Consider the following 22,251-nt stretch of genomic DNA (forward strand, 5'->3'; position numbering starts at 1 on the left):
ACTAATAATTATTTCTGAGGGGTCTTCATACTTCTGGACGTCAGTTTTGAAAGACCTCCGAACATGATTATGGTCGTGTTGCATACACCGGCATTTAGCAAAGCCTGTTGTAGGAAAAACATCGATACGGACCTTGCTGATTAACGATTTTTTACATTAATTGACATGAAAATAATCGTTGCGAAAACTCGAATAACTCGGTAAGTCGCAACTAGTAGCAGCTGATTTCTGGTTTAGTACTAACCAATACTTTGTATTTTAGTACAATAATAGTGTCATAGCAGAACAACGTAGAACTTTATGTTTTTCATATTGCCGAAAATGAGGAAAAATTACAAAAAAAAACTTGTTTAACATACTATGCTTCCTTCGAACCTAATTTCAACAAAACTGTCTTAATATCACATTAATTTTTAGTTCATACTCTTTTTTATCAGGGTCATATGAGTTAGCTAATTATTTTCTAAGGCTACTGACATACCCAGGCGTCAAATTAAGCGAAGCGTTGCGCGTTTGAGAAGCGGAATAAACAGAAGCGTTGAGTGAAGCTTCCTATGACATACTGGAGCGACTGGAGCGAGCGATGCAAATGCGTTGTGTTGTCATATTCCTAGATTCCAGCAGCGGTTTCGTTTAAAGGAAATATGAATTCTTCCAATGAAGATTTGTTTGCTGCTTCAAGCACAGTAAATCACGTTTTTAGTAAACATAGAGATTTTTTTATGAAGTAAAATAATATTTCTGAAGTCAGTTGCGCTACAGACGTAGTAAAATATATAAGAAATTATTCTAAATTTTAAACCCGCTGACCCCAAGTAACGTTCAACTAGTTTATGATATCTGTTCAGTATGTTAGGCATGCAATATCAATCAAAAATACCAGTGTTATTTTCCTGACGACCTGAAAATTTTTCCCGATATTTTCTATATTTAAGACCAAAATAAAACGAATAAAAAGCACCTGGCGATATCAGGTTTAGTCTGAACATGGTATTACTGCACTAACATTTTTTATACATTTTAACATTTTGTTAACCGAAAATGTATTCTATTTGCTTTTTTTCAATTACCAAACCAAAACAAAGCAAATGTAAAGCACCTCGCGATGAAGATTTTGTCTGAACAAGGTATTACCGCGTAAGTATACGCGCGTCAAGACACTACTCGTTCTGTTTCGCCGCCTCTACCGACGCGTCGTTGCCGCTTGAGTATGACCGGTTTGAGCGTTTCATATAGACGTTCGAAGAAGTAGCTCGGACGCTTTTGCGACGCTTCTTGCTCCGCTTCATTTGACGCCTCAGTATGTCAATAGCCTAAGTATTTGCAAGCCCTACTGGAAAATATCTGTGAAATTTTTTTCTTTCATTTTACAAGCCTTGTAAATCCTCACTTCCACAATATCTATTTATATATATATTTTCTAAATTATTTTTCAAATTTCAAAATTATCATGATTTCCAGTCGGGCATCAAAACTGAATTTCGTTTTTTTTGAGTTTTGTCGCGACTTTTCCGGGTTCTGCCCCACAGTGCGGCGGTGTTAATACTAAGCAGGGATGTTATGGATATCCACATTCACATCCTTAAATGCGGAACACCCGCATGAAAATTGACATCCGCATCATGTATCACGAGATATCATGCGAATGTTGAAAAAATATCGCTGTGGCAAAATTTTCCTTGGTGTCCTATTTGTTACGGATGTTACGGATATCCGCATCGGCATCCGTAAATGCGGAACATCCTCATTCACTTCTGCATCCGTATTCACATATCTGCAAAAATCATATCCATAACATTCCTGATAATAAAGCCTGTATTACACTCTTTGTCTAATGGACAAATATTCGACCTTCTGACATAATGATCAAATTTATCTGACATCATGGTTGTTGTTTGTCCGTGTTTGTCCCATGTTAAAATTGGAGGGTGACAAACAATTATCTTTAACCAAATTTCTATCTGTCAAAAAGTGACAAATATTTGACGCTTAATCAAAGAGTAAATTTGTTTAGAGCCTTAAGTGAGAGACAATTGGCTCTGGCGACTCTGTTGATATTGTTTTGGTTTTTGCTTGCGAAAATGTAGAAAGAAAATATTGTTGCTTTTGTTTTTACGGATAAATTGTCAACTGCATATGAGAATTCGCGTAGGCGCGAACAGCCTTAAAAATCTCTTTCACTTGTGTCAGGGCCAATGCAATGGTGAAAAGAAACGAATTATGAAAAATGAACAGAGTATATGAGATTGAGGATATCGCATGTTCAAGTGAGCAGGGTGTTTGACATTGAGGCTCGCGTGGCAGAGAGGTTGTGCCCCTAACTTTTAGACAATAATGAGACTTTACGCAGTAAACTGTTTGGAAAGAAGTTCGTGAATCTTGTCACACGAAAGAAAGTTTTTCATGGAGTATCCAAAAAAACGGTATCAAATGCCAAGGGGTAGGACGGTTAAAATGGTGCTTTTGGTCAGCTCAAATGTACAGCACCGGAAAATGAAAGGAAAATTCTGCTGCTTTAGTGTAGACTGCAGGTCACCAAAGCGCTGGATCAATACCAAATTTAGAATTGAATTGTTATTCATCGAACGTGTGTGTTAAGGCAAACTGACATAATAGCCTCTATACGCCACAAAAGCGACATAATGAATAACTTAGAACTAGCCTTGTAGGGAAATAACGTTAGGGATCATTCAAATAATAAATAACGCTCTAGGGGGTGGGAGGGTATTCAGCGGAGCGTTATATTGCATGTGGCCAACATGTAAAATTGCGTTACATGGGGGTGGGTGGGTATTGAAAATTGCCGAATTCCGCGTTATGTAATATTTGAATGGTTCCTTAGGTTTTAAAAACAGTATTTTTATTGTATCTTGAATTTAAAATAAAATGACACATCGGTACGTACATCTCTTTACTATGAGCTCATTTTTTAATGCTTCAGTCGTTTAAAACCACCTATTTAATGTGTTTTCATATTATTGACAATGTCACTTGTTGAATAATAAAGAAACGGGTAAATGAATGGATAAATTGTTCAGCTATGATTTTGATAAGTCAATTTAACTGTTTACAAATTTACTTTAACAAATAATGTCGTCGCGCTCAATATTAATACTTTCTTGGTTCTTTTCATTTTGACAGCTGATTTTAAACCATTTTTTCTCTTTCTAAGCGAACACTGAACTAGAGGTACACAAGGGTTTGAAAACCACTTTTCTGTGAAGCAATGCTACCACTCTGTTCTGATTACAAGGTACCTTTTTTTTTTTTTTAAGGGGGGATTTGTTAGTAGCTTAAGTATTTATGATAAATATTAGTAAATAATGAGTATGTGTGTCCAATCACAAATGGTGACTTCTCAACACTGTTAGAAATTTGTAATTTTAATTGTTAGGATTTGTTTGCTTTCGCAATTAGGACTTATCATTCGTAGGGATTTAAACCTACTTGTCAGAAAAGGGGGAATAAACTTACAACTAACTTAATTGCTAACTTATTGGCTATAAAGAGAGCTTATCGTAGCAATTGAGGATTGCAACGATTTTTGTTGAAAATTGTTAATAATTTTATTTGACATAGCTTCTAATGGTTCAACACCAGTAAGTCTATGTAATTCGAGTGTACCAAACCAAGGAGGACGCTTCAAAATCATTTTCAGAATTTTATTCTGAATCCTTTGGAGCGTTTTCTTCCTTGTTGAACAGCAACTTGACCAGATCGGTACAGCATAAAGCATTGCTGGTCTAAAAATTTGTTTGTAAATCAAAAGTTTGTTCTTTAAACAAAGTTTAGAATTCCTGTTAATGAGAGGATATAAACATCTCGTATATTTGATGCACTTGGCTTGTATACTCTCAATGTGCTCTTTGAAAATAAGTTTTTTATCATAAATTAGTCCCAAGTACTTAACCTTGTCGGACCAACTTAAAATAACCCCATTCATCTTGACAACGTGATTATTGTTTGGCTTGAGGAAAGAAGCCCTAGGCTTATGCGGAAAAATTATCATTTGAGTTTTAGAAGCATTGGGAGAGATTTTCCACTTTTGCAAGTAGGAAGAAAAAATATCTAAACTTTTCTGCAATCGACTGCATATGACACGAAGACTTTTTACTTTTACGGAAATGCTTGTGTCATCGCAGAACAATGACTTTGTGCATCCTGGAGGCAAATCAGGAAGATCTGAAGTGAATATGTTGTACAGGACTGGACCCAAGACTGAACCTTGAGGTACACCTGCTCTGACAGGAAATCTATCAGATTTTGAATTCTGATAGACAACCTGCAGAGTTCGATCAGTAAGATAATTTTTTAAAATTTTGATTAAGAAAATTGGAAAATTAAAAGTTTGCAATTTCGCAATCATACCTTTATGCCAAACACTGTCGAATGCTTTTTCTATGTCTAAAAGAGCAGCTCCAGTGGAATAACCTTCAGATTTGTTAGCTCGTATCATATTAGTAACTCTGAGCAATTGATGAGTTGTGGAATGCCCATGGCGAAATCCAAACTGTTCATTTGCAAAAATTGAATTTTCGTTGATGTGTGACATCATTCTGTTAAGAATAATTCTCTCAAACAGTTTACTTATTGAAGAAAGCAAACTGATTGGTCGATAACTTGAAACTTCAGCTGGGTTCTTATCCGGTTTTAAAATGGGAGTAATTTTTGCATTTTCCATAATTTGGGAAAATATGCAATTTTGAAGCAGCAATTGAAAATTTTCACTAAAAATTCCATTGTGCTCTCAGGGAGATGTTTGATTAGTATATTAAAGATTCCATCGTCACCAGGTGCTTTCATATTTTTGAAATTTTTAATAATTGATTTAATCTCATTCAAGTTAGTTTCAATTATTTCTGCAGGTGAAAAATTCTGGGAAGAAATTAAATCAAATTGACGTGTGACTTCATTTTCAATTGGACTCACAAAATTCAAATTTGAGTTATGAACACTCTCAAACTGCTGAGCAAGTCTTTGAGCCTTTTGTTCATTGGATACAAGAAAACGTTCACCATCTTTTAAAACTGGAATAGGCTTTGAAGGTTTCTTAAGAATCTTCGACAGCTTCCAAAATGGTTCTGAATATGGTTTCAATTTTTCAACTTTAGTCTCAAAATTTTGATTTCTCAGAAGAGTAAATCTATGTTTAATCTCTTTCTGTAAATCTTTATAAATAGTTTTAAAAACAGGGTCACGAGAACGTTGATATTGACGTCTGCGGACATTTTTCAAACGAATTAGAAGTTGAAGATTTTCGTCAATTATTGATGAATCAAATTTCACTTGAGCCTTTGGAACAGAATAATTTCTGGCATCAACAATTGCACATTTTAATGCTTCCAAAGCGGAATCAATATTTACTTCGTTTTGCAAATCAAGCTCATTATTGAAATTTCTCTCAATATGAGTTTTGTATCTTTCCCAATTAGCCTTGTTATAATTAAAAACAGAGCTCATAGGGTTTAAAACTGATTCATGTGATAAAGAAAAAGTTATTGGAAGATGGTCAGAATCAAAGTCAGCATGTGTGATCAAATCACTACATACATGACTTTGATCTGTTAGCACCAAATCAATTGTTGAAGGGTTTCTTACAGAAGAAAAGCATGTAGGACTATTCGGAGACAAAATAGAATAGTATCCTGAAGAACAATCGTTGAATAAAATTTTGCCATTGGAATTACTTTGAGAATTATTCCATGAACGATGTTTAGCGTTAAAATCGCCGATTATGAAAAATTTCGAACGATTTCTGGTGAGTTTTTGTAAATCACCTTTAAAATAATTTTTGAGCTCGCGTGTGCATTGAAATGGTAAATATGCTGCGGCAATAAATAAAATCCCAAGTTCAGTTTGAACTTCAATTCCCAAAGTTTCAATAACTTTCGTCTCAAGATGGGGAAGAGCACGATGTTTGATTCGGCGATGAATAACGATTGCAACTCCGGAACCCTGAATCCTATCATATCTATGAACCACGTAATTGGGATCATATATTAATTTGATGTTAGGTTTCAAAAATGTTTCAGTAATAATTGCAATATGCACATTATTTACTGTTAAAAAGTTAAAAAGCTCATTCTCATTGGCCTTCAATGAGCGAGCATTCCAATTTAATATTTTAATTGTTTTATTTAAAATCATTGCTAAATTTTAAATTAGAAACAATTTTAATAGTAAAATTTGTGCCTATTTGAATGGCTTCAAACATTGATTTTGCCTGCTACATGGCGTTCATAAGATCGAACATTGCCTGTTGCAAAAAAGAAAGTTTACCTGCAATAATAGGCCCCAGGCAGTTGACATTAGAAAAAATATTTTCGGCAGCAATATTAGCTGGAGTAATAGGTGTACAATTATTTTCTAGCGTGTTTTGCTTACCCATATTAACGGTCATTTTCGAACTACCAACACTAGGCGGTATAATGTTCGAACTACCTGTAACCTGTGCATAAGTTAAACGGGTATGCAAAGGAGTAGGTAAACTATGCGTCACTGGTACGCTTGGAGAATTTTGTTTAGAAGTTGGTTTTAATTGAGAAATTGAATTTTGTTTACCTTGCCTTGCCTTAACAATTGCTAAACGGACTGGGCATTGATAAAAATTTGACATATGGTTGCCGTTACAATTCGCACAGCGAAAATTTTTACTCTCTTTCACAGGACATGTGTCCTTCTTGTGAGAAGAGTCTCCACAATTAAGACATTTTTGGTCCATGTTACAGAATTTGGAACCATGGCCATAACGTTGGCAAGTACGGCATTGGGTGATATGCTTTTCACCTCCGCCATACTTCCTATAAATTTCCCACTTTACACGCATATTATACAAAGCATGTGCTTTATCAAAAAATTTTAAGTTGTTAACCTCATTGCGGTTAAAATGAATTAAATAATTAACAAGGGAAATTCCAGTTCTCTGACTGTTTTCGCCTCGTGATTTTTGTTTCATTAGAATTACTTGGGTAGGGGCTATGCCAAGTAATTCTGTTAAAGTAAGTTTGATCTCATCAACGGTTTGATCGTTGGTGAGACCTTTCAAGACAACCTTGAACGGCTTGGCGTTCTTGGTGTCATATGTAAAAAATTTGTACATCTTGTCAGTTAAATACTGAACAAGACGATCACGACCCTTTACTGAGTCGGCTAATAAGCGGCAATCACCTCTACGGCCAATTTGATAGGTAACTTTAACGTCAGAAACAAACGTTGAAAGTTCCTTTTTGAATATATTAAATTCAGAAGAAATAGTTACCACAATAGGTGGAACTTTCTCCTTTTTTAAAGATTTTATATTTTGTATAGTTTCATTATTGGTAACTTCCATTTCACCAGCTTCTTGCTCAGGCAAAATATCAAAAGGATTGTCACTACAGACACTCGAAGTGTCAGAAAGAGATGCCTCTCTTTTCCTCCCCGCAGCGATGCGAGGTTTCTTTTTCGTCCAGCCATTTCAGGTGATACGAAAAAAGTTAAAACAAATTCAAAAGTAGGTAGTCTTGAGAAAGACTGATGGGAAATAACTTTCAGGTAGTCTTTAAAAGACACACTGACAAAACACAAACTTTGAAGCTATAGGCAGTCAAAGACCAGTCCACAAGCAACCGAAAAAACGTCTGATCTGTAGGACAGTTCAAGACGCACTGACACAAGGTACCTTTGTGTTTGGTTCTTCACATCCAACTCTCACTTTGCAAAGTAAACAACATGATGAAACGTTAGGATTAAAAAGTAGATGCGGGAGAAATATTTATTTCTACCGTTGTCAAATTGGTTTTTGCAGTAAAGCCAAACCAAAACTACATAAAATTTTCGTATTTGTTTATATATCCTTCCTCACCAGGCAAAAAAATGTCAATTTTGTGTATTTTAAGTTGCAGATTTCTTCATCAGTGTGAGATTATTGATAGCAAGTTATGTGGTGTTGTCATATTTAAAAAGTGGCAACATAGAAGTGATACACGTATTCGATTGCCTTTCGTTGTATTATCTGTCACAGCATGACGAACATCTGAGCATTTTTTAAAGAGAGACGTGTTCACTGTTTATTTGGAATAAATACAGTCATTGTTCAATTCTGCTCTCAAGAAAATTTCAATGGATTCAAATAAAGGACAAATAGGGGTCTTGCACCCACAAGGATTGGCTAACATCGAGATCAGTAGGAAGCTGTCACATCTGAATTTCAGCAGATCATTCGTCTACAGGACCATCAAGCGTTTCAAGGATACAGGCACGGTTGTTCCCGAGAAGAAACCACAAGGTAAACATTCGAGTGTTCGGATTCCAGCGGACATCAAAGCAGTGAAGGAACGTTTCCGGCGAAATCCAGCCCGTTCAGCAAGAAAAATGGCGTGTGAAATGCACATCAGCTACACTTCCATACAAAATGTTGTCGAAAATGATCTTGGATATTCATCTTTTGAGAAGCAGAAAATTCACGGATTAGCTCGTTAAAATATTGTCGACAGGGTTGCGAGATCTTGGTTGCTGCTGGAGATGCACGCAGGTCACAACATTATTTTTTCTGATGAAAAGTTGTTTACTCTGGAAGCAACTTTGAACAAGCGAAATGACCGTGGTTATGGAGTCTACGTGATATACCAGCCGATAAAAGAGCAGTCCACAGTGGTTTAAAACGTGAAAAACGTGATCGTCAGATTTTGAGTATAAAAATGCCATTTAAACGCTTAAGTGTATTCGACAAAGTTTTTGTAGACCTTAAGAGGCAACTTTTGGTGCAAATAAATTTTTGAATAATTCAAAATGAATTAATTCGAATCGAAATGATTTTTGATTTTACATTAAAAAGTACGAAAAGCATTAATATTTACGGTATCGTGCATTATTTGGAAACATAAATATAGAAAAAGAATATTTCTTTCCGAAAAAAGTTGTTATGTCACTTGTGTATGCAGATGCCAAGGTTTTTCTGTTTCAACAAAATCAGCAACATTCATTGACGTTTTTCCAATGTTTGAATTCTGAAAAGAAAATGTCAGCTCAGAGATAGATACACCTTTTTTTTTAATTTTGTCCATACGATGGTACCAGAAATATTACATCATGTGGATGTTTCTTACAATTACTTTTCTTCTTTTCAAAATAAATATTAGCTCTTTCATCTGTGAAAATAAGAAGCTGGTTGACTATATCATGATTAGTATTGTCTCGACTATTTTTGCGAGTGAAATGTTCTCGGGCATATTTAATTGTTTTATTACTATTCTCTTATGCTTCTTCAGTAATTTTTTTATAGGTAGTATAGTGGTTTGAATATTTTTATAGCCAGAAATTAAAATTTTTTGGGCATAGCTGCAGGCATATAGTACTAAGGGGGTACAAATCGATGTAACGTTTTGCTGTGTCAATACAATAATCGGGCTATTGTTAGCCGGAATTTGATAATATTTCATTTGCTAAGATTTGATACTTCAATCAAGTTTTTTAACAGCAAACTTTATAATCATAAATAGAAAAGGGCTGAATGTTTTCAATATTGTTTTAGACACGTATTTCTTCAACTTTTTAATGATAAATTCTGTGATTTTATCTAAAATTTATATTTAAAATGAAGGATCACGGGTTAATGTCAAAATCAAAAATTTTTATTAATGGAGTATCATGGTTGTGATAAAATGAAATCCTGGATAAAATTTTAACATTAAAAAAATATAATGAAAAAATCTGCTATCTGTCTGCAACAATTTGCGCAGTTTTGCGCTACAGCGGGCAGTATGCATTGAAAGCTTACGTTCTTACCTAAATTTTGAAAGTAGTCACAACCGTGGCAAACTGCGGCAACAAAACAATTAAGTTAGTTTTCTACAAAAAATGACCACTTTTATTATTTTTTTCAGTGCTAGGTCTACTATGACCTAATTTTACAATATCTAATGAAAGAGATTTGTTTTGCATAGTATTTCTGCAGAGCGTTTAAAAGTAATGTACTTCTTTCAAAAATATGTCAAAAAACGTCAGTACGCCAAGCTTTGAAAAATCATAAAAAATCAGATTTCATGATATTGCGCCCAAATTTTGGATTTAGACACTTGTATATCAGAGCAAAAAAGGAAAAATAATATGAAACAGCTGACGTAAAAACTGCCGTGTCAAATAAACTATTTAAACAAAGTTGACGTAATTTTTTTTTTTTTTGGCTGATGGCCAGCGATTCCCCACTGCAGTGGACTGTGCACAGTGGTCTAAGCTCGAAAAATCGTGATCGTTTTAGATTTGACTGTGAAATATTGATTTTATGTACCCAGTGTCTTCAACAAGTTTATTTTATATAACAAGGCCTTTCTTTTGGCGTTTTCGGTTTTTTGATCAATCCCCCTAGTAGTTAGATATTAAAACTGTTTTTTTCTAATTTTCAAACTTTCTAATTTTCTAACTTCGAAAAGTGTCTACGGGCTGTTATTAAACACAAAGGTGAAAGATTTAAACTAAGTACATTGTAGTTTTACTACTTATAGATGTTATTGAAATCGATTTTGAAGCGAAACAAAAACTGGTTTGAGTTTTATGACATGAATAAGCCCAGTGCCACCCTGTATTATTAAATTCCGTTAAAATGAAGATGCAATAATTACGCGTAGTTGTTTTTTTTTATCTGTGACTGATTATCCTGATTATGTAGGGGTACCATCTGGTGGAAGCTAGAAGTCAGGACACTATTTTTTTCGGCACAAATTTGATCTAAGTCATTTCCATTTTTCGAGGTGAAAATAAATATAAAACGTAACATGTGATTTGCGTTTCAAAAAACTCTCAATTATTCATTTGTTTATTCAACGTATTTCTCAGACCAACCTATTTTATAAAAAAAGTTTTCAATTATTAGGTATTAGTAGATACACTAAGGTCGCTTTTTACGCGGGGGATGCGTTCCAAATTTGTATGGGCCCGCGTAAAAAACGACTTTTTTGAGTTGCAAATATAACAAAGAAAACCGTCCTAAAACGTTCAAATCTCGTTTGAATATGATAGTGGCCAATCTAGAGACCAAAATGCAATATTTTAAATTTTGAGTATTTACACCAAAAAAAGGGATTTTTTTTTTTGAAAACTGGTGAAAATGAGGTCGATATCTTATACCGTTTTTCAGTAATGGAGGAAAGCAACCCGCGTAAAATAACCGCGTAAGAAGCGACCTTACTGTACTTTAATTGAACCTCCTAGCTGGTCTCGAGATACAATGCTAGCCTAACAAGCCAGTCGTCATATGTTCGAAAGCCCAGCAACTGTCCTGTACACTAAAAGTTGACTGCACAGTATGTATCCAAGGAATATGGAATTTTCGGCTAAATTTAAATAAAGCCCCGATATGTGGGCGACTGTCAGACGTGTAGAGTTTAGATTGCCATCCTCTTGAAACTAACTGAGCTTCAATCACAGAAAAAAATCGTTCGCTGCGAGCGTTGTGTCCCGGAATTGAGAAAAGTTTTTGAGTAATGAGCATGAGCATGAGCATGATTGACCGCCCGCGGTTGCTACTCCGTTATTGCCAGATCAGCTGTAATTACACAGAGAACCAATGGATGATGCTTGGGATTAACATTCATACTCAATGTGTAAAAACTGGTGACCTTAATCTTTATTAGGCAATACCAGCGCTGGCCGCATCCGAATGCAGGTCAAAGAAGGAGGGTGTATAGGAATATGTTGACGTGATACTCGCTTTATTGGAAGCCGAGAACACCTCTGCACTTCCACGAGTAATCACTGGGATGTTGGAGAAAAGAGTAAGGTTTGCAGCAGGTTTCGTTTTGGTAAACGATGCGCTGAGTCCAAGTACCGGGTTCATTATAACAAATATCGCGCGTACGAGTTCATTATAACTTCTACGGAAATCATAACGCGATCCGAACTCATTCCGGTTGATGATTTAACACCGCAAAAATAAAGCGTACGCGAGGATACCGGACCTATGACTCAATCAAGACAGATTCAATCTGTTTATGAAGTCATCATGCAACTACCGAAACGTATATCTCATTGATTTATCTCAGCTGACTACAAAATGTTACGAAAGCTACGAGTGTTGAGTCTACGTTAACGCCTCGCCACTCCTATCACTTCTTCGTGAAGTGACCCTCTTTAAACCGAAAATTATAACACGGTTATAACCAAACAGTAGAAAATACGACCTCATGAAAGGTATCGACGCGAAGTCTCTAAATATTCGGTGAACCGGACATCTGGCTTTGTGCTTAGCAGGTCGACTAACGACGTTTCTTGTAAATTGTGCGTCTGATCTTAAAAAGCGATTTTCTGATTTGAGACCGATTTAAAGCAGAAATAAACAATAGAGTGTTATTAGGGCAACGCACAGGTGTGTGTGGTATATCCTAGTGAAACGCAAAATGTTATACTACACTATGTGTACGATTTGAACTAACATATTATAGAGTTGGGTCACTACATTTCGAAAACATTTATATGAGCAGAACTCTCCCGGGCCGGAGACGCGTTTACACCGAAGCATTATGCACGACCGCTCAATCCACGCCTACCGACGGAGACGCTCGGGAGCACGATATTTCACGCCGATTCTCTATTAGCTGTTGATGCGAGTGTTGCCTATCAAATAGAAAAATCGGCAAAGTTTCATGCATCCAAAGCCCCAATAGTTTAAAAAATGCAAATATGCAAATTGACCAAAATATATATCTTAAGTTTGTTGACAAAATGCCAAACTAGTCATAATTGGGACATAGTATACAAAAACCTCTGCTCAAAAGCTAGAAAAATCGAAAAAATTGAATCATAACGCAGGTAGCAGTTTTGACCAAATACAGCAGGAAGTCCCTTCGTGGCTATGAGAGGCAGGTGGTGCAGAATATGGCCGCTTTATGTCAAAACACAGATTGCACTACTATACCTGTAACATCAACAAATCACTTGCTTAATAAACGACGCATAACGAAAAAATTCGCGTTTATCAGATGCGCTGGTGGGGACATGTATATAGGCGGCATCGATCTCATCCACTTCGTTGTGCAGCTCGGTTACAGGCTAGTCGCCTACGATCATGCAAGGCCAAGTTTTACTTGGTGGGATAGCATCCATCAGACTATTGAACGATATGGAGACCTATCCTACGATCAATGGAAAGAGTTAGCATCAAACAAGGATTTTTTTTGAAAAAGCTGGATACTATTAACGATATTAACGAGTCGGATATCAGCGACCACGGTAACTTCAACTTTTTAAAGATAAATAAGCCAAGCTTTCACTTTTCCTTTTTCAAAAAATTTCTCTAATGAGATTTGACTGTTACGACTGGCCGGATATCCTTGTGCGTTATGAGGGATAAATTGAATAAAATTCGGTTGAAGGGCTTTCCACATGAGAGAAGACTATAGCACCAAACTTATGTTTATGTTTAACTTGTTTCAACAATCGCTCAACAGCAAATGTCTTCAATAGCAAATGTCTGTAGTTTGGAATAAGGTCCCCTGTTCCAATCTGAAAGCTAGTCGTATCTGGTAAGCTTATTCGGCAGATTAAATTCTGTCCGAAATATCCAGCCATGAAAACACAACGATAAGAAAAGAAAGAAAGGCAAGATCGTTTCGTAATCAGCTAATAATATCCAACCTTGTGCGTCCGCTCAGCTCAGCATCCGCGAGCGAGCGATTCGGCGGTTACATGAATAGGTACGTTCTAATTTGCTTCGTGTGAGAAATCTTCAAATAGGCTTTGCAATCCGTAGTCTGGTTTGACATTAGTGCTGTACACTAAGGTCGTTTTTTACGCGGGGGATGCCTTCCAAATTTGTATGGGCCCGCGTAAAAAACGACTTTTTTGAGTTGCAAATATAACAAAGAATCCGTCCTAAAACGTTAAAACATCGTTTGAATATGATAGTGGCCAATCTAGAGCCCAAAATTCAATATTTTAAAATTTGAGTATTTACACCAAAAATTGTGATTTTTTTTTTTAAACTGGGATATGATCACTCGTGGCCTAAAACGGAAAACGTGATTGAAATGAGGTCGATATCTTGTGCCGTTTTTGAGTAATGGAGGAAAGCAACCCGCGTAAAAAAAACCGCGTAAAAAGCAACCTTACTGTACTCTGTCTACTCCTTTTGGCAACGAGACGAAGCGATCCGTCTGCTGGTTCAGATTGACCTTAAAATGAGTCTACATCCTCCAAGAAATCGAGGTGCTCTCCTCTGATGACAATGTAGTACATAAAACCTGCTGAGGCTTCCATAAGCAAAACCATAATTTTCTCTTGTTGACTGTCGTTTTGTTTTGGGCCCCACATAACAAGGCAGAGACTCACCCAGAGCTGGTCTGCAAATAGTGGAGTACACTGCCGATCTGCTACTATACATTGCATTTGCAATTTATTTGATTTTTATTCCAAATTAACAATGTGTCAAAAAAAGTCAATGGAAAGACGGTGCTCACGGCTGCCTGTCGAAGATACACAAACAACGATTAATTGAATTTCATAAGATATGAACTCGACACAGTTATCAATTTTAAGCAAAGCTACTCTTTAAGTCGATGTCGGACTCACTGTTAAATTTCACCATGGGTATTGTTCAATCTTCACATTATAGTCACAAAAAATAAGAGAAACTTTAAAACGGGATCCAAAAATTAATTATCGCATTGGTTTTTCGCACATTTTTGTTTTGTTTACCGCTATAATGCATACCTCTGACGTTCGTAGGAGTAGAAATCACACAGAGCGGCAAACAGCCAGGGATGCCACATATACATATTTATCCTTAAAATACAGATTTTTGGACATTTCACATACAGATTAAAGATTTTCGCAAGAATATATTGATTCCTGTACATTTTTCACAAAAACTGCAGATCTTATACAAACTTCTATGTTCAAATATGTAAAACATTTTTAAAGTATAAAATATATATTTAAATGTGACATCCCAGTGAACCACATATGCTACCAAAACAAAGTAACCCCAGGGTCAGTGATGTATGTGTGAGTTCTTCGATAGTATAAAGAATAAACCAGTGTACTAAAGATTTGGACTAAAACAAGTGTTGCCAGAAAGTTAAACGGATCGATGAAAGATAGGTATTTAGAGAATTAGCAAAAAACTTTTTTGTTTATGAGTTATGACCAGAGATGCCAGATATACAGACAAATCTGTATTATACAGACTTTCTGTGTTGCGATACAGACACGCATAAGCCTACAGATTTTATACAGACATTTAGTATAATACAGATATTACACAGATATCTGATATTCTACATAATGGTTTTACCAGTATACACAAAAAAACGAACACAAAAACCAAAAGTCACTGTAGCCGTTGCTGGAAAAAGTGATCTAGGAACTGAACACTTTGCTGAACATATTAATCTTGCGTTTTTGAGAGTGAAATCATGACAACGGGAATCGAGTCAGGCTATCGGGGTTTTTATCGGCCCCGTGGGCACTAATCTGCCTGTTTCGCCCCCAGTAACAAACAGCTGATTGTCTCGATCGATTGCCATGCAGGTTATATTGGTGAAAAGACCGTTTGTTCTATTCGGACGTTGAAGAATTGCTTAAAATGTCCCAAACCTTGAAGGTACTATTTTTATAACCGCGAGACTTCTGCCATCATGTATCAGTTTAGCTACATTACGACGAACGACGATTTTTATCACGGGAAAGACTCTTACTTCTATGTGTTACTTAGATTTAAAAGATAAATTAGTTATCGATTAATCGACCAACTATGATAGACTCGAAAAAGAACAATCAAAACAAGCAATAAAACAAAACAATCTGACAGGTCGACAAATAATTAGGTATCAATGTATCGGTAACTTTTTTTCGCAGCGGTATACAGACTTATACAGACATTTTTATGGATTATACAGACTTGCCAAAAAAAAGTCTGGCATCTCTGGTTATGACAATGTTCCACTGTACTCACCTGGATTCCATGTGGTTATTAATTACTTACAATCTCAAATATTCGTTACCTTGTACTTGACACAGTCAGATTTATCTCTCAGACAGCAGCAGTATCTCCAATGTATACCAGTGATGTACTGGAGCGTTGCTCGTTGCATGCAGCAGTAAGACATACCCTACTCATTTGCAATCATGCCCCGCAGCACCAACACAAATGCTGCTTAGCGGAGCCCCTTGTTTTGCACTCACTAACACAAGATGTATCTGGATACATCAAAGCACCGACACCACAGCAGCAGCAAAAAATTCGCCTGACGCTCACACGACCATCTGTATACAAAATGGATTCCACTGGAAATGATGATGATACTTCAAAAATCACAAATTGAAGCACCTTGGTCACCCGAAGCTCAGAACCACCGATACCATGATGAAAATCACGTCCACCAGAGACAGACCTACTACATTCCGGTATTTTAGGGGCAGTACAAAACTACAAAATTAAGCGAAGATCACGCACGACAAAAAAGGTATTCAGTAATACTATACAGTGGTGCCAGTCCCCCTTGAGAATAGTTTTTGAGTAATTTATAAAAAGTCTGCCTATTATTACCATGCTACAAAACTGAATTTGTTGATAAAATGAGGACAAATGCTAGAATATGAAAAATAAATCGAGACACCCAAATTGGACTTTTAATCAGGACGGATGGTATCCCTATAATTATGCTTTTTAACATACCATTTCACCATAATTAAACACACCATGGTATAAGTTTTACAGATGTCTCCAACCTAGGTACTGAATTAATAAGGTAATGTAGTTACAGCATGTTGGCTGTGTGGCAATTCAAAGCATCGCCTGTGGAGGTATTAAACTACAATTTCGTTGTATACAGTTTCCTGATTTTTGTTTTTAAAAAGTTAAATGATGCTATAGTTAGCGTCATCACTTGAGTAACTGTAATTTTAATGTTTTTTTGGCTCTAACACGAACAAATGATACTATAGGTCACAAACATAGCTTTCCAATGCCTTCGATGATTAAATGTTTCCGATACTCTTTTCACGTAGCACCATCAAAAAGTGAATTATTCTGTAAACAATCAGAAAAATGAATTGTTATGATTGCTGCAATCAATCTTATTCAAATTACCCGATTATCAGCAAATTCACTCCAAACACTGCCCCAATTACTAGTAAATAAAGCGAAGGAGCACGGTCAATGGTATAATTATAGAGATAGGTGAGAGAAAAGAGCGATAATATTGGCATTACAGCTTTCATGCAAAAATCAATTGCGTATGTTTTTCCTACATCTTCTTTTGGCAGTATAGCGGAAAGAATAGACCTAACCGCAGCTCCATCGGTTCCTTTCAGTGGTGTCAGAATGGTTAAATATAATTGCCAATCCTGCCATGATAGACCTTTGATTAAATAATCAATTATGTGATTAATGGTCGATATTGTGAGGAGAGCAACATCTGATACTTTGAACATTTTTTTCAAAACTGCAATTCCAAACATATTTCCTAACATTATTGTTGCAAATTCAGCGGCCAACCATAGTCTGTATGAGTTCGTATTCCATTGAAACTCATATCGTGTGTATAAGAAAAATAAAACTCGCCCCGCAGAGGCGAATTCCACAAGCCCTCCGAGCACGATTAAAAGCCAAGTAATAGAGCGTTCAAAGTGTGGTCTCGTTTTTGTAACAGTTGTCATTATCCTGCAGATTAAAGTTATGTTAAAAATTGCTTTTAGTTTATCAATATATGAAAAAGTTTGATCGACGGTGGTGCTTTCTTCTAATGCTGCAGTGAGGTAAATAATACTAATCAGAGCTGTTAACGCTGATACGATGAATAATACAGAGAGCGATGTAAATTCACTAAGATATCTGCTTACTAGCAATCCACACAATACTCCAAGCATTGTGCACCCATGCAACACTCCCATTCGAACTGTTCGGTTGTGCTGATTTGTAATATCATGTATGTAACTGTAAACTCCGACGTTAAAAACGGAACAGCCTCCTAGGAACGCCACAGGAATATGTGCCACAACATAAAACCATGGACTAACGATATAATATGAAGACAAATAACTAATAAAAGCAACCAGTAAATTAGTAAACAGATATCCTAGAAAACATGATTCTTATTGTTTGACCTTCCTTTACGTACACTATAAATTACCGAACAAAGCAGAGACTATTATTCCCTTTCGACCGAACTGGTCCGACCAGGGAGCGAGCAATAATGCTGCTAGAGCAGGTATTACCGATGAAAGAATTACTATGGTCATTGAAACCTGAGATGCATATGGTTGGACAATTTCCTCCAAGTACATGTTTATATCCTCTGCTTGCATACTAGAACATGTTTTTGTACCAAACGTTACCGCACATGACTGATAAATGATTTGGTTCATCAGTTGGAGTTCTGAAATAGAAACGCTGTTCAACGGTTATTATGAACAATACTTTTTAACTAACCTGAAAGACTCCATCCAAATGTATGTAGCAATACTACTGGTTCGATAGACACATTTTTGAACAACATAAAAAAACTTCTTCTTGCATTAGTAGTGTTGGATAAAAGCGGATAGTTTTCGTTACTTTTACGATTTCTTTTCATTTTAAGGCACACTTCACTGTCTCGTTGTTCAAATTGAACTAAATAATCAGCTTACTAGGTCGTCCGAAATAAACTACCTATTTATAAACGTGATTGTTCCTGACACACGGAGAGAATCGTAACGATTTTTTGCAATGAAAATTTCATTTATTCAATGCTTCGAGTGTGCTTCCTGAAAGAAAAAAATAAAGCAATGAATTTGTGGAATTGTACCCACCACTGGTTACAGCATTAGTTCCTGGTAAAATCAACGCGAAGTTTACTTTTCAAATTTTGGAATACAATAACATTGATTCCATAATGGAGGAAGAGGGTATTAATGAGTAGATTAATACTTATCGAGGAGGCACGTATTTCCAGTAACTATATGTGAAATCTGGTGATACAAATTTATTGAAACCTCGAGACATCTCACGGTACGCGGAACATTTTAGATGAACGCGGGACATTTCGCAGGATGCATTTCTAAAAGGGACATTTTGTTTAAAAGCGGGATTGTCCCGCGAAAGACGGAACGTCTGGTTACTTTACATTCTGTTTATTATACGCAGCCAATTGTTAAATGTACACTAAAATTGCAAGGTAAGCGATACGGTCCCACTAACACTGACAGTTTCTCCTAAGCAGAGACTCGAACCTACGACCACGATGAAGGTAAATGAAATTGTTCTATTTCAATCAATTCAATTATGTTTACATAAATTCGATTATATTTTCAACTTAAATGTGAAAAGTGACTTAAATGTGACTGAATTAGTCACGTAAACTGCAGAAAACATGTCTCCGTAAACTACTGCCAAAGTTGTTCGATCCCCTGAATTGGAATGGAGTATCTTGAATGCACTTTTCTTGTTCCTTAGGGGCCGTTCCTAAACCACGTGGTCATAAAGAGGGGGACGGTGGGGGGATGGGATTGTCAAAAGACCACGAAAGACCACACACCATATCGATTTGGAAATGACTGAACCGATCGGCGTGCAAATTTGTATGTAGGGATTTTTTAGGGTCGGAGAAGGTTCTTATGATAGATTGAGACTCCTCCCTTCTCTTGAATGGAAGGCTCTCATACAAATAAAGCACAAATTTCTGCAGGACTCGCGAGCTAGTGAGCAAATGGAACCAAATTTGACATGTGGAGCAATAAATATTTCTGTAGGGGTCCTAAACCCTTTCCTATTCTGGAAGGGGAGCTTATATACAAATGGAGCACAAACTTCTACATAACTCAAGCACTAATCAGGCAAATGGAACCAAATTTGGAAAGTAAGCATTTTAGAGCCCAAGAAACGTTTCAATGATGGTTTGACACCCTTACCGATTTGAGAGAGAAGGTGATCCTGCACAAATGAAACACATATTTCAACCAGCTTTTTCAGGAAACAGCTTCGAGATGATTCACAGAAACCTAAAATAGACCCCGGACATCGTTTTATAATTCTAGTTCCTGGAAAGCAGTCCAAAACGGCCGAATTGGGTATTTCTGATACCCAGAGGTCAGAAGTTGACCCCACACCTCATTTTGATGTTTAAGATAACGACTTTTGTTTTCCGGGAAACGGCTCAAAATGACCGAATACCATTCAGTATCTGTATTTTCGAAATTAGAATGATGTGCAGAGGCCAAAAATCGGCCCCACATTCCATTTTGAATTGATGGTTACATTCGCTCTCTGGAAAACAGCACACAAAACAATATTAAATACATATATATATATAAATATATATATATATATATATATATATATATATATATATATATATATATATATATATATATATATATATATATATATATATATATATATATATATATATATATATATATATATATATCTCCGCAGAAGCGATATGCCTGAACCCTGAACAGGTATGTTCTAAACTTTATCCAGAACGGATTCAAAAGTAAAAATAAGCTTACACCTTACACTACACTATTTACTTCCGACATTGAGCAGCGGTATGCTGTTCTTATGCGTCACGCAAAACCGTATTAACTCCTTGCGCACTCTTATATCTTTTGGTAATTTATATAAGTGATTATCCAAGTCGGATCTCTTACTACACCCGTATTTGTACGCTTTGTACTTTATTTTGAATGCTCACTTGAAAATGTTCTAGATTATAACGGTTGACATCATATAAAACATAAATCAAAACAACGAAACATGTTGTTCAGCAACACTGCCAGCAAGCCTGATGATAAATTTTAACGCACTCGGGGTTTTCAATTTCAACCAATCAGCGAGTGGTTCCCAAAGTGGATGCAAATCTATACCCAGTTGTCTCCCCTTAGGTAAATATCACCGTTTGTTGCGCCCACCTTAGCCACAGCACAGACAGACGTCCAAGCAAGAATAACATTGATCGAAAATTCTGTGTAAATTTTCAAAGAGAATTGCGTTATAAATCACTTGTACACTAGCGCCGCCTGGTGACCTAATCGCTACAATACATTTTTTTCGCTTGTGTACGAGACTGGCGTCACTGGTAACGCTATCTGGTTACGAATTGCTACTACAAAATACTTTACACAAGTTTGGAACTCAGCTTGGACGTCTGCCTGCGGCCAAAGTGTTCACTTACTCATTGCCCGGTATCGAGCAGCGAGAAGGGACCCACACTAAGGTAATCTGGAATGAATTTTCGGATAAAGCACTCAGATGTTCCCCAGGAAATACGGAGAGTGACATCGGACATCGGAGAACCTCAATGGAACTGAGACTGTCCGTAAAGATGAAATAATGGTCCGTGGGTATTTTTTCGATAATCTCCAAGGTATACTGAATTGCAGCCAATTCTGCGACGTAAATAGTAGCAACTTGTAGGAGACGCCAAAATTATTGTTGAAGATACCGAAGCCATTGAATAGTGATCCGTCAGTATAAAACGCATTGTCGCAGTTGATGTTTTTATATTTGTTAAAAAATATTTTAGGGATCTGCTGCACGCGTAAGTGATTCGGGATTCCACGAGTTTCTTCCATCATGGATGTATAGAAAAACACAGTAGAAACAGAAGAATCCAGTTGACACGATTGGAGGTGTATGAGAAAGGATTTATACTTTGAGACATGTGATTGAAAAACACAGTCATAAAACAGAATTAAGTTCAATTAGCCTATCGAAATTTTCAATTATCAAAGGGTTCAAAACCTCACATTTGATGAAAATACGAGTAGTCAAATCCCAAAAGCGGTCGTTTTAATGGGAGAACGCCCGCCAGAACTTTCAAACTCACCGTATGGGTCGAATGCATGCAACCTAAGGCAATACGCAAAAAACGATACTGCAATCGTTCCAGCTTGATTAAATGGGTGTTTGCAGCGGAGCGGAAGCAGAAACACCCGTACTCAAGCACCGACGATTTCGTTGTTTGGTAAAGCCGTATAAGGTCTCCTGGGTGGGCGCCCCACCATTATCAAGTAATTGTCCGGAGAAAATTCACTCTCTGTTGACAGTTTTTCATCAGATACCGAACGTGTCATCCCAGGTGCTTTTCGAATCGAACCAGACACCAAGATATTTATATACCAAAACCTGAGAAATCGTTTCACCCGTTAACTGTAAGTGGAGCTGAGCAGGCTCCCGCTTCCTAGAGAAAAACTACTATCTCAGTCTTCTCCGGAGAGAATTCGATACACAAGCAGACAAATTGTCCAAGGTATCTTGAAATGGTGCTTGCAAATCGGCAGCTTTGGCTCCTGTAA

General features: G+C 36.6%; 2 protein-coding genes across 5 annotated transcripts in view; both read right to left on the minus strand.

Annotated features, from left to right (window-relative positions):
* The window catches only part of LOC129717835 (uncharacterized), an 879,733-nt gene extending 863,674 nt beyond the window's left edge, over positions 1-16,059 (minus strand). The window contains exon 1 of one of the 2 annotated variants that reach the window (XM_055668034.1): positions 15,975-16,059. The gene's annotated coding sequence lies outside the window, so the exon portion shown is untranslated. Of the gene's footprint in view, positions 1-14,682; positions 14,701-15,974 lie in introns of those variants that run through there. The other variant, XM_055668035.1, reaches the window with a different exon arrangement.
* A 535-nt stretch (positions 16,060-16,594) lies between these two features.
* LOC129717838 (proton-coupled folate transporter-like) overlaps positions 16,595-22,251 on the minus strand; it is a 117,258-nt gene continuing 111,601 nt past the window's right edge. The window contains exons 2-5 of one of the 3 annotated variants that reach the window (XM_055668046.1): positions 18,404-18,717; positions 18,105-18,350; positions 17,063-18,050; positions 16,595-17,002 (exon numbers count right to left, since the gene is read on the minus strand). In XM_055668046.1, the coding sequence (XP_055524021.1) occupies positions 16,951-17,002; positions 17,063-18,050; positions 18,105-18,350; positions 18,404-18,545 (1,428 nt within the window). In that variant the 5' untranslated portion in view covers positions 18,546-18,717 and the 3' untranslated portion in view covers positions 16,595-16,950. Of the gene's footprint in view, positions 17,003-17,062; positions 18,051-18,104; positions 18,351-18,403; positions 18,718-22,251 lie in introns of those variants that run through there. The other 2 variants (XM_055668047.1, XM_055668048.1) reach the window with 2 other exon arrangements.

Source organism: Wyeomyia smithii, chromosome 1, assembly GCF_029784165.1.
Source record: "Wyeomyia smithii strain HCP4-BCI-WySm-NY-G18 chromosome 1, ASM2978416v1, whole genome shotgun sequence".
NCBI lineage: Eukaryota > Metazoa > Arthropoda > Insecta > Diptera > Culicidae > Wyeomyia > Wyeomyia smithii.